The sequence below is a fragment of the Lagenorhynchus albirostris genome, chromosome 8 (genome assembly GCF_949774975.1).
Source record: "Lagenorhynchus albirostris chromosome 8, mLagAlb1.1, whole genome shotgun sequence".
Lineage (NCBI taxonomy): Eukaryota > Metazoa > Chordata > Mammalia > Artiodactyla > Delphinidae > Lagenorhynchus > Lagenorhynchus albirostris.
The window spans coordinates 99,445,821-99,459,228 of record NC_083102.1 but is presented as its reverse complement, the minus strand read 5'-3'; the positions used below and the strand labels follow the sequence as shown (position 1 = coordinate 99,459,228).

The 13,408-nt window shown below is 47.2% G+C and overlaps 1 protein-coding gene across 13 annotated transcripts in view; it reads left to right on the top strand.

Moving 5' to 3' along the window:
* The window catches only part of EGFR (epidermal growth factor receptor), a 194,465-nt gene that overhangs the window by 142,355 nt on the left and 38,702 nt on the right, over positions 1–13,408 (top strand). For all 13 annotated transcript variants that reach the window (XR_009542090.1, XR_009542089.1, XR_009542087.1 and 10 more), the window contains exons 8-15: positions 83–199; positions 3,628–3,754; positions 3,855–3,928; positions 4,683–4,773; positions 7,052–7,251; positions 8,243–8,375; positions 10,137–10,227; positions 12,133–12,290. Coding sequence is in view for 5 of the 13 variants with exons in the window: in XM_060157499.1 (XP_060013482.1) it covers positions 83–199; positions 3,628–3,754; positions 3,855–3,928; positions 4,683–4,773; positions 7,052–7,251; positions 8,243–8,375; positions 10,137–10,227; positions 12,133–12,290 (991 nt within the window). In the remaining 8 variants the exon portion in view is untranslated. The remainder of the gene's footprint in view (positions 1–82; positions 200–3,627; positions 3,755–3,854; positions 3,929–4,682; positions 4,774–7,051; positions 7,252–8,242; positions 8,376–10,136; positions 10,228–12,132; positions 12,291–13,408) is intronic.

Sequence of the window (13,408 nt, the reverse complement as noted above, 5' to 3'; positions counted from 1 at the left end):
GAGCATCAGCCCGTCGTGGAGGGTCCTGAGGCCCAGGAACACCTGGTGCCGCCTTCGCCACCTTCCTTTCACTGTCCCCCAGGTAACTACGTGGTGACGGACCACGGCTCGTGCGTCCGCGCCTGCAGCTCTGACAGCCAGGAGGTGGAGGAGGACGGCGTCCGCAAGTGTAAAAAGTGCGACGGACCTTGTGGCAAAGGTGGGAAGCCGCCCAGTGCGGGCGAGGGGCTGTCTCTGCTCCCTGCCCCCAGACCTTTGGCATCACGCTCAGACGAGATGTGAGGGGATCTCCAGGCTCAGAAACGTGTCCCTTCCTTTACGCTCTGCCCTGTTTCTGGGTGTCCTCAATGCCAATTTATCCCTTCTTATCCTGTACTTTTTTATCGAGAAATTTTTCCAACAACACCCAGAAACGTTGCAAGAATAGTGTAATGAACACCCATATGCCCTGCACTTAACTTTACCAATTTTCAGTAATCGCCACGTTGCTCTCCCTCTGTGTCTGTGTGTGTGTGTGTGTGTGTGTGTGTGTGTGTGTTTTCTGAGCCCAGTGACAATTACAGGTGTCATAACACTTCACCCTACATTCGCCAGCACACTTTCCTACACACGGGACATTCCCCTAAGTAACAAAAGACGGCTTCACTCTCATCTCGAGTTTAACATCGATTCAGTGCAATTCTAGTTTTCGGTTTAATTTCAACTCCCCCACTGTCCCAATACATCCTTTTCAGCTGCTTTTCGATCCAGAGTCCAGCTGAGGGCTGTGGGTTCCATGCTCTTCCTTATATCAGAACCGTTTCTCAGCCCCCTTTTCCCCGATGCTGTGCAGAGTTGAGGCCGGGTGTTTTGCAGGATGTCCCTCGTCTGGCCTGGGCATGGTTTTCCTCCAGACGGGACTCAGGTGGGCAGGAGCATTTCCCCTCATTGCGTCCCACCAGGGGCACAGCCATTTCATCCCGTTACCACGATGACAAATTCGACGATTTGCTTGAAGTAGCGTCAATGAGATTTCTTGGTGGTTATAAAGGAGTGATTTCCTATTTCTATCATGTCTTCTACATTTATTAGTTGACATTCTTTTCTAAAATAGCGTTTTTAGTACCCACGTGAGGTCATTGAATCCTTTTTTTATTCAGTTTATGGTAATCCCTCCTGTCATCATTCACTTTGATGTCCAGACTGTCTCCCATGTGGCCTGTGGGAGCCTCCCCAGTTGGCACCTGAGTCCTTTGGGCACGTGGCAGGCCTAGACCACGTCTTCCAGTTCCGCATCTGCACTCTTTGTACCTTGCCACTTAAACTTAGCATACCCTGGAGATCACTCCAGATAACTTCGTATGAATCTTCCTCATCCTACTTTGCGGCTGCTGGGCACTCCCCGAACCCTATCCATAATCCCCTATATCCTATCCCCTCTACCATAATTTATCCAGCCAGTCTCCCTGTATATGGTTGTTTAGATTGTTTCCGCTGTTTTGCTGTTAAAAAAAAATGCCTCAATGAATAACTGCTTATCTTGAACATCTGCTTCAGAGGCCACCATCCCTAAGAAGCATCTGTGATTTCAGCTGAAACTGATTACCACCTCTGTGCTCTTACATTGCACGTGTGTTCTTTCACGGGGCAAACTCAGCCTCCGTGCTGCACGTCATCGAGTCCCTCCAGCCCCCCTAGGGGGTCTGTGCTATTACCATCCCCACTTTACAGACCCACGAGCTCCCAGCGGGTCTCTCTGGCCACCTGGCCTTGTAGCTCCTGTGTCGCTGGGGTGTCGGGGCCCTGAGAGATGAGTGTCCTTTGGCTCCAGGAGACCTCCCGGCAGAGGGGACATGGAAGGAAGAAAATAAGAACCTGGGGCAGTGCCTAGCACAGAGGAAGTAGAAGAGTTAAGCCCCTGAAGAGAGAGAGGGTTATACCGTCAGCATCCTCAAATGGATCAATAAAATCAGAGATGATTTTTGTCTTTCTTCTGTTAGTTTTGTGTTCAACAAACACTTCGATTCTCCTGTAATCATTATGCTCTATTTTCTACCCACCCCCAGTTCATATCCTGGACTAGTGGCCAACTCAGATCCCTTCGGGTATAGGGCAATGCCAGGAAAACAAAGTTTGGAAAATGCGTGTGTTGATGGTCTACAACTTCTCCAAATCTGATCGGTCTAGGGGTGAATGTGTAATTTACCTCCAAATTTAGGAATTCAGGTAACCCCACCATCACCATCACACCTACACAGAGAGAGAACGGATATTCTTTCAAACACGTGGAAATCTCTTCCGAACCTGTAATTAAATGGCAAGTCCCCGTTGGCAGGCATCTGCCTCAGGGCTTGTTGTGCGGAAGCCAGCCTCACTCTGTTGTCAGCCAGAGCCTTGGAATCCTAAAACAGCCTCGCCCTCCCATTCCCAAACCCACAGAGAGGCAGATGCAGTGCAAGGCGAGCCTGGAGGTCCAGGGGGGCTGATGGGACAGGCCCCACTGCCAGGTGGCAACCCAAGCAGCAGGGACTCTGGACAGAGTGGAGCAGAGGGAGACAGAGGGACCGGGGGACCTTGTCCCCAGGGAGGCCTGGGTGAGGCCAGGGGAGGACCTCACCCTCATCCTTTCATCCTCCCCTTTCAAAACCTCATTGAAAAACAATGAGATTTTCCATGATTATTCTTCAAAGTAAGATACAATCTGAAAGAGAGGTACCAAAGATTGCGCTGTGAATTCTCTAGAAGAAGAGCCACAACAGATAAATGGGCTTTGGAGGGAACTGGCGTTTGAGATGGAAATTCGGAAGTGAATGTAAATTCATAAATGGGCTCAGAGTGTGGAAAAAGGCATCTGAGACTGACGTCACAATAGGACACAGATCAAAGCACACGGCTTAAGTAAACGCTGTGGAAGAAAAGCAGTTTATCTGATAAGAGTTATTCCAGTATTTCTTATGATGTAACATCAGACGGCCATTAAAAACCATGTTTGTGAATGGTTTTAATGACAGGACAAATGTTCACAGCATAATAAGTGGAAAAAAAAAACAGCTCCACATCTAGTGTGACATAACCATGGAGGATAGCTAGAAGGAAATTTTCTAAAATATCAAAGGTACATAGGAGAATTGCTTGTCATTTTGTTCCCCTTTATTCTGTGTTTTCAAGGTTTTCTCAGATGAATGCATCTTGCTCTTTCCATTAAAAACAAAAATATCTATGCACATTGTTTCTTTCAGTTAGAAGACCAAGCCGCAGGCCCAGTTAGGCGAGGGGAGGCGTTGAGGGTCAGTAGGGGCACGCGGGTGAGCACAGGACAGCACTGACGGTGCAGGGCACACTGTCATGGAGAGGAAGCTGGGGTCCTCAGGAGCAACTGTACTCTGGCCCAAGTGGGGAAAATGAGGAGGAGAAAGCAGGTTCCTTGAGGACAGCCATGGCGTCTCCTGTAACCACTGCAGCCCCAACCCCGCCATGGTCCCTGGGCCCTAGCAGGCCTAGCAGTGTTTGTTGAGTGAATGAATGACAGCATGGCGGCAATAGTTCCCACGGCTGCAGTTTCCTGCCTGCTCCCCTCTGCCTGTGGAACATTAGCTATTCTTAATTCAACAAATGCGAGTGAAATAAACACCTCCCTTATCTTTACAGTTTGTAACGGAATAGGAATTGGTGAGTTTAAAGATACACTTTCCATAAACGCTACAAATATTAAACACTTCAGAAATTGCACCTCGATCAGTGGAGACCTTCATATCCTGCCAGTAGCATTTAAGGGGTAAGTAAAGATTTTTAAGTTACTGATATAATATAGAAAAAAACGAAATCAGCTTTGTTCACCTGCAGGTTGTTACTGATCGTCCTGTTCCTTGTTTCAGTGATTCCTTCACACGTACTCCACCTCTGGACCCAAAGGAACTGGACATTCTAAAAACTGTAAAGGAAATAACAGGTGTGTGCCGCTAACATATCATATGAACATAAACAGGAAATCAGTGTTTTATGAAGAGAACTTTTAGCAGTATTTTCTTCTCCTTTGGCATAAAAACATTTATTCTGAAATTCTACCATTCATGAGTAATCAGTTCTTCGATATTTTTCAAAAATGCAGTTTCCCCTGCACTCGAGAGGTGAGCTCTTTAAGCAAAGAGTTAGGTCATTCATGACGTGGTGCGAACATGTCTGCTCTCTCACCGCCCAGCCCAGGCCAGCCGTCCGAGGACCAGCCCAGGACGTGGTGGGTAGAGGGAGGGGGGCAGCGGCGAGCGGACAGCAGGCTCCCGGGCCTGGAGACGCACTTCACATCCTGCTCTGCCACCGGCAGGCCTAGGCCCGGGACCCGTCAGAACTCCACTTCCGACATCCCTAAAAAAGAAATAATCAGACTAAATAGCAAGGTTGTTTGGAGAATTGGAACGAAATAAGGATACCACGTCAGCCTCCTTGGGGCGCTGCAGCTCGGCACTGGCCGCTGTCGTTGAGCACGGCAGCCTGCTTGGGGTCTCGCCCTTGGAGCACAGCCTGCGGGGTGAGAGTCGGGCGGCGGCTGGTGCGCAGCGACGCATGCGTGCGTGTGCTCGGGAAGATGACGAGAAGAACGTTCACCTCTCCTGCTCGTCGACACTCCTGAAAATCCTACAATAATGTCTCACACAGAATAGACATTTCTAAGTGGTGTGTGCCTGAACCTTCCTTCTGCCTTATAGGGTTTTTGCTGATTCAGGCCTGGCCTGCAAACAGGACTGGCCTCCATGCTTTTGAGAACCTGGAAATCATACGTGGCAGGACGAAGCAACAGTAAGTGGACCCCAGCCAAAGCCTGGTAGACCCTTATTTTTTGTTTTTGAAATAAGACTTACAGAGGTGCTGCAGAGACACTACAGAGAGTTCCCACACATCCTTCACCCGGCTGCCCCGATGGTGACACCCTGCATCAGCGTGGCACGAGAGTCAAGTAAAGAAATCGGTAGTAACTGAACTGCAGACTTTCTGGGGTCGCGCCAGTTTTTCCGTGAACGCCTTGTGTGTTCCGTCAGCCCACACTGCACGCGGCTGTCACGTCTCCTTGGTCCCTGCCGTCGGTGACAGTTCCTTTGTCTTCCTTGTCTTTCATGGCCTTGACCCTTTTGAAAAGTATTGGTCAGGCATCTTGTAGGATAGCCAGTGTTTTCTCCTGATTCAGCTGAGGTTTTGCACTTTTGGCAAGAGCAGCACTGAGGTCACACATCCTTTTCAGCAAGTCATTTCAGGGGACCTGAGAGGCTGTTTAACATGGAGTGTTTCTTTCAGGATGTCCACTTTTCCAGCTCCAAGAGGGAGACACACCCACACACCCACACACACGCGCACACACACACACACAAGCACCTTCGATGTAATAAGGGTAATGAAGAGTTTTGTGGTGAGGGGAAGTTTGGGACTCTCTTGTTCAAACCTGCCTTGGAAACCGTCTGGTTCCGAGCACTCTTTCCCATAATTGACTCCTCAGAGGGCTACACAATATTGTGCAATATTAAAGAAAGGCAGGCGACAGTGCATGTGAAATAAGCATCACTTTCCAAAAACCGTCGTGGCTTTGCCTCGCTGATGCTAAACTGGCAGCTCATATCACTTCCCAGAAAGGCCCCTGTGCTCTGAGTTCTCAGGAATACTTCTTTTGCCCAGAGTTCAGAGATGAGAGATTTAGGTTCGTTTTCTTGGGTGACTAGCATATACCTCTCAGCTTAGTTTTAGGGATGTAAATAAGATAAAGATGACTTTTTTTCCTTTTCACATTTGCTGAGGAGTCCAAGGATGCACCGTCCCTCCTGGGGCAGTGTGACCCCTGGTTCTCAGCAAAGCCAAACCCGCCCTGCAGGGACGACCTCAGCTTTGTCTCTGCTGGCTTGCCTCCCCTGGGCACAGTTTGGGGGGATTCCTGACAGCAGGGGCGCAGGTCTAATACACAGGAGCCAGGCTGTGGGAGGACAGAGGGAGGAAAGGGTGGGGAGAGAAAAAGAAATGAGGAGAAGAAGGAGTCTCCAAATTATGCTTTGCCTTCTGTCATCTCACGCCTTCATTATCACTCTCTCTACTGTACTGTCTCAACTGGCCCAGTCCACGTCCTGGTGTCCAGTGAGCTTCCTAAAAGTGCAAACCTCCTTCCTATGGTTTCCCATCATTTGCGGACAAAAACCTCCTCCGTGTGGTGTCTAAGGTGGTCCATGCTCTGGCCTCTTCCTCCCTCCCAGGCCCCCCTCCCAGGCCCCGCCCACCTCCAGCAGTAGTTCATGGTTCTTAGTGCCTGTCACGTTGTCCTGCAGGTGGTTCAGGACTTCCTTCCATTCAGTCGGAATAACTTCCACCTGGTCACTTGATGAACACGTACTGATCACCCCGTAGGATCCTAGCACAGGGTTGGGTAGCAAAGAAAATATCATAGTTCCTGCTCCCGGGGTCCTGACAATCAGGCCTCACCCCTTCTGGGAGACCCCCTCCGCAGACTTGTTTAGACCCCTACTCTTTGCCTCCGTGGTACCCCTGCTGGGTTAAAATTATCTACTCATATGATTGTGTCATCACTAGACAAAAGGTTTTTTGAGAATAGGAAACACACACTTAACCTAGAACTAGAATGAGTCACATGTTACCTCAAACGTTTGTTCAGTAAATGGATGGGTGGATGGATAGATGGGTGGATGGGTAGATGGATGGATGGGTAGACGGATGGATGGAAAAATGAACCTGTGATCTCTTAAGTGTATTTGGATATTTGAGAACTTAGAACATGTTCTCAATTCCCAGGCAAAATTAAAATGCAGCCAATCAAATAATGACATTAAGACATTTATTCAGCCCCTGGTCTGCCACTGGGATTAGAGATACTAAACGAACAAGGAACTAGCTCTTCCCTGATCTAGCTTTAAAAAGCACTTGCAATTTGCCAAAGTTGCAGTACATACCTTCCACAACATGACTTAACAACCCGTGGAAGGCAGTCTGTGGTAAATCTAAAGTGGTACAGAAAAGCAAAGTTTTTAGCGATGCTGTGTTTTCATAATTTTTCACGACATTGTTTTTCTTCTCTCCAACTTAGTGGTCAGTTTTCTCTGGCGGTTGTTGGCCTGGATATAACGTCCTTGGGATTACGCTCCCTCAAGGAGATAAGTGATGGAGATGTGATCATTTCAGGAAACCGAAAGTTGTGCTACGCAGAGACAATAAACTGGAAAAAACTCTTTGGGACCTCAAGTCAGAAAACCAAAATTACCAACAACAGGAGTGAAAAAGAGTGCAGTGAGTCACCACTTCGGTCCATTGTGGAGATGGTTCCAGTGGGTCATTTATTTTGATTTAGAATATTGAAGAACCATTCCCAAACCTTAAACTTACTTTTTACATTCGTGAAGAAGCAAATTAAAAGAAATCTGTATATTCTTAATTGTGGAGTTCATCAGAATTGTTTCTAGATCATTCTCATTTCATAGGATGAACTTGCCTTGAAGTCTAGGCTATCGATTATTGGGAATTTACAGAACTAAATTTAGTATTAATGATATTGCATTTTTTAAATTTAATTTTATTTATTATACAGCAGGTTCTTATTAGTTATCTATTTTATACATATTAGTGTATACATGGCAGTTCATCCCACCATCCCGACCCACCCCTCTTCCCCCAGTTATATTGCATTTTAGCTGTGTGTTCCTCCCTGCTCATTTCATCCCCAGTGACTGTAGCTAGACACACACGTGCACGTGCACACACACACACACCGGAATGGGATGACTGTTTCACACAGGCATTTCCAGTTTTGAGCCATAGTCAGCTTTTGAAGCGGGGCCTGCACCGGCATAGCCTGTGCTGTGAGACCCCGGCCAGCGGCAGAAGCAGACCTGAGTTCACATCCTGGCTCGAGCCCTTCCTGGCTTTGAGACCTTCATCAGTTTACGTAAATCTTTGGGCTTTGGCTCCTTCATCCATGAAATGGAGGTAATAATGATTCCCACACCGTAGTGCAGTTGAGAGAATTGGTGAGATTCTGTGTGCCTCGCACACGGCAAGGAGCCACACGCTTCCCGTGCTGTTCTGGCAGCTCTGAGTGTTTCATCCAGGTACACTCAGCCCCCAGCAGGGCAAAGGGGACTTGCGGTGGGCCTCCGGAAGCCCTTTTGTGCTTGCATCACTGCTTCTCCCAGGGGGCCCAGCATGTGTTTGAGCACCTCACCCACAGGGCCCTTGGCCACTGTTCCTTGGCTGACCCGTGTGGCTCACCCTGTCTTCGCAGAGGCCATGGGCCACGTCTGTAACCCGCTGTGTTCGTCAGAGGGCTGCTGGGGCCCGAAACCCGAAGACTGCATGTCCTGCCGAAACTTCAGCCGTGGCAGGGAGTGTGTGGAGAAGTGCAACATTCTAAAGGGGTAAGAGGCTTTGTTTTTTAATCCCTATGTTTTGATTTTAAAAAAATAAGACTTAAGATTGTTTTATAGGTTTATGGTTAATCAGTCGGATTATTTTCCTTTTCCTTTGTTTTTGTTTGTTGACAACTGTTAATCACAAAGGGAAGTGAACAGACTTTTTTCATGACTTAATCCAATCCAATTTATAGAGTCTCTCTCTATCTGGAAATATCTTATATTTTTCCTAGCTGCACAATGTTCCCAAGACAAACAGAACAGTCTTCCGTGGTTCAGATGGCCAAGATCATGGCCACTGTAGCACAGCATTCCTGCTGTGTCAAAACACAGCTCCTGGTTAATTTTTGTTTATGTTCAAGACACACTGAACAGTGCAAATAACTTCAAATATACCCATGGACAAAGAAATAAACAGTTGTATAACATTTGTTGAATTTACTGCAATCAATAAAAAGTACAGTCTGTTGATTCTATAGGAATTTTGATATTGAGTAAGGCTTTGAATGACCACAAATAATGACTAAAATAAATTAATAGGAAAGTAAAATGGAAGGATAGAGACTGGCAGAGGCAATTTTTTTTTTTTAATTTAAAGAAAAAGAGAAATTTCATGATAAAGAAGAGCGTAGGAGTTACAGATGGCTCTAGGAAATCTTCCTTTCTGTTTCACTATCAGGGCTTGGGCTACAGCTCAGATCAGAAATATTCGGAAGCAGGATGAGAAGACCAAGTTCAATTCTGTAAGAATCTTTAGCTGATAGGCTCATTAGCCTAACAGTAATGTGCATAATTGATAGTATTGTTTCAACAAGTAAGAAATATTGGTGCAGTCCTTACAGCTGCAAACAGACACTAAGCTCTCATGTCTTCAGTGCTGACGTCTCTTTGAAGCGACAAGGTGATTAAAATAGCCACGGCGGTGGCGCCCGGGTCTGCCCATTAGAGAACCCCAGTGCCCAGCAGCACCTGTTCCACTTGCGAGGCTGGCTCCTGCAGTAGGTGTGGTAACCCAGAGAAGAAGCACAGGGAAAACGTCCCACGGCGTATTTGGTTTAATTGATGCCGTCTGCCTGAGAGGACTCACGGACCACGTCTTTGGGTGTAAACACTCCTTGTTCACTGCCTAGTTAATTACCAGTCGTCTTAACACCTGCCACAACTACAGTGTCTTTTCAATCAAACATCAGCTTGTCGCTTAACGTTAATCTAAGTTTGAGGAATGGTTAAAACAGTACAAGCAAAATTTTTCACGCCTGTGTTCCCTCCTTGCTGTTTTTAGGAACAACCACTGAGGAAACGTTTAATAGCTGTCTTTCCTTTTCCCAGGCATTAGTCTAGATACCATTTCTTTGCAGCTTAATTTAAATATCCATGAATCTGATATTGGAGGGGGTATCTTAAATCTTAAGGACTGATATCTTAAGGACTGTTTTCTTCTCTTTTTTTCCCATGTGTTGCCTTGCTTATCTAATATTGAAAAACTGCACCTGGAGAAAAAATGTAGGGAAGATGTTTTGATTATAACGGAAGCTGATGTTTTTGTTCCGGGAGAAGATGACCAAAGATTCCGCTGACAAGAATCAGTTTATTACATTACAGTATTGTCCTAGATTCCCGGCCATTCGACTTTTACCTAAAACTGTTTTGACTTTCTAAGAGAGGTGATTTGTGTCATCTGAGCTCTCAGACAGGTGAACCCAGACAGCATCCTGCAGCAGGGTGTCCAGGGACGGCACTGACCAGTTTCCCGTCTTCTCCCGTCAGAGAGCCCAGGGAGTTCGTTGAAAACTCCGAGTGCGTGCAGTGCCATCCGGAATGCCTGCCCCAGGCCATGAACGTGACCTGCACGGGACACGTAAGGAGCATGTTTAATGTCACCCCACACGTCAGCCATAGCCCGCAAGGATGACCCTCACCCCCGTCACCCCGTGCCTGCTGGGACGCGCATCCAGTGCACCCCCCGTCCACATCTCACAGCCGTCGGGGGCTGTGACTGAGGGGACGTCAGCACATACCCTGCCGGCACGGGCATTCCCCTTCTCTGTCCAACCCCAGATGCACGTGGTGATGCCCGTCCTCACACCACAGATCAGGGTGCCCTGCGGACGGGGCACACCCACAGGCAGCCTTCAGTGTTCCTGACATCTGTCTTCATTGCTTTATTGTCTTAATCAAACATCACCAAATTCTTATTTAACATGAGTTTATCGTTATTTGAAGAGTTTTTTTTTTTTTTTTTTTTTTTTTTGCGGTATGCGGGCCTCTCACTGTTGTGGCCCCTCCCGTCGCGGAGCACAGGCTCCGGACGCGCGGGCTCAGCGGCCATGGCTCACGGGCCCAGCCGCTCCGCGGCATGTGGGATCTTCCCGGACCGGGGCACGAACCCGCATCCCCTGCATCGGCAGGCGGACTCCCAACCACTGCGCCACCAGGGAAGCCCTGAAGAGTATTTTTTAATCACAAAGGAAAGGTTTTCAAAATTCAGTTTCACATCTACGTGTTCAGTAATAATCTTTTAGAGAGTGTGAGAATGCAGGTCCCTCTCACACCCGTGTGCCCATGTTGTTAATTCTCAGTTTATTTATATGAGGAGCTCTGTTTGGATTTGAATTTCAACAGCCATATCTAAATCTAGTAACGGAAAACATTTCTCAGAAGTTCTTTAAATCAGACAAAAGACGGTAAGGCTCAGTTTTGAGGTACAGGCTGCCAAAATGGCTGGTTACAAAGGAAACCACTGGTTTTTAGGTTGGTGTTCGGTTAAATTTTCATCAGTGAAATAAAGTAACGGGTGATGTTGACTGACTTAGTCATCTGATTGTTCTGGCTCTGGGAATACTCAGTCTTTGAGACATGAGAGCACTGAGCCAGCAGGCAGACCCTCCCCTACCCACGTTATTTCAGCCCTTTGTGAAGTGTGCGGACACAACCCAAACAGCCCCAGTGCATTCATTTCTGTGGGTTTTACTGACGCATTCACATTTGACCAACAGAATCCAATTTAGCATGTTGCACAGTTAATTATGCAGCCATCACTGCACTTCCATGTGCCACCTTCTCAACACTGGAGAGATGTAGGTGTGGCTTTTCTCAGCTTGGCCTTGGTGAGTCCAGCTTCCCACAGAGGCCCCCTCAACTCCAAACACGATTCACAAGGAAGTCCATCTGACTGATAAGGATATAAATATACATGTAGGCCAATCAAGAATGCTTTGACGAGGAAAGATGCCCACAGTGTATCGAGTAAAATGTAATAAAGCACATAGTACAGTTTCTCTCATGTTTTATATTTATATATATATATATGTATGTATATAAAGTGCACATTTAAAGTCAAGAAGACTTTATTCTCAGCTGTTAACAGTGGTCACATCAGGCAAGCACAGTCACAGAAGAGCTTGTCCACTTTAAGAACTTCCACGTCGTTTGATTTTTTTTCATGATAAGCATTTTAAGTAAAAAGTTACTTCATTCTGGGGGTTCCCTGGTGGCGCAGTGGTTGGGAGTCCGCCTGCCGATGCAGGGGACGCGGGTTCGTGCCCCAGTCCGGGAGGATCCCACATGCCGCGGAGCGGCTGGGCCCGTGAGCCACGGCCGCTGAGCCTGCGCGTCCGGAGCCTGTGCTCCGCAACGGGAGAGGCCGCGACAGTGAGAGGCCCGCGTACCACAAAAAAAAAAAAAAAAAGTTACTTCATTCTGAAAAAGAGAGAGACATAAGCAAATGTGTGATTTATGAAACGGTTTTTCCACCTTGGTGCAGGGACCAGGCAGCTGTGTAAAGTGTGCCCACAACATCGACGGCCCTCACTGCGTCCAGACCTGCCCTGCTGGGGTCACAGGAGGAAACAGCACCCTGCTCTGGAAGTTTGCAGATGCCAATCACGTGTGTCACCTGTGCCACCCCAGCTGCACCTACGGGTGAGTGCAGGAAGCTCTGGGTCTGCAAAGGAAAAGGCAGAACAGGGTGCTTCCCATCTTGCAAATTTGTAGATTGAAAATGTCTCCGGACTTTCCAGTCAGTCAAGTACAGAGGTTTGTATCTGAGTCAGTTCCTCCAGGTGTGCTGGGCCCACGGCCACGGCAGCAGCAATGATACGCTCGTGGGCAGATCATGGTGCTGGCGGGAGAGCCTCTCAGCCTCTCCAGGTGTGTCTTGTGCCAGGGCCCTGTTCTGCGGCGCCAGCATGTCCCAACAAGAAGAATAAGGGACGGGGGGAACGAGAGCAGAGGTCCTGCCCCATCCCCAAAGGTGCCTATATATATATATATATATGTGTGTATATGTATGTATATATATATATATATATATACACACACATATACACACATATATATATATATATATAAATATCTTTCCAGATGACTGGGATTCCTGTGGGAATCTTTTACTGGTTTACAATTAATAGAAGATAACATTGCCTGGAATGTTGCCTAAAGGTGCTTTTTCTTTTAGCTAGTTGATTGCTAAGCTGTTAATAGGGAAATTAAAACTTTTGACTGTAATTAGTAGAAGCACTCAGAAGGTATATATCTTATTTACTAACATGATAAATTGGACAATGAAATTGGACTACTAGAAATCAGAAGGAGAAGTTGTCCCATATACTTCACATTCCCTTCTATCTCATAATCCTCAACTTTATTTGGCACCGTTACTCTTCTCTGGAGCCATCTCTTACTAGCTGTGTGGACTTGGGGAAGTGTCTTAACCTCTCTGTGCTTCACTTTCCTCACCTGTAGATTAGGATAATAAGACTGCATCGCTCACAGGATTTTTGAGATCTTGAGTTAATACGTGTACTGTACTTAGAATAGTGCGTGGACCACACGAGCACTCAATCAGCGATTGCACAGATGGCGGTGCGGAGCTGGTGACGAGGTGGCAGTAACGATGGTGGCGGTTATAATGCTGGTGAAGGAGGTAACGGTGCCAGTCCTGCTGGTAGTGACGGTGGTAATTATGACCGTGACAGTGATGGTTAGTGTTCTGAAGGGGTGCAGAACCTTCCAGTTAGACTTCTAAACATCAGGAGTCT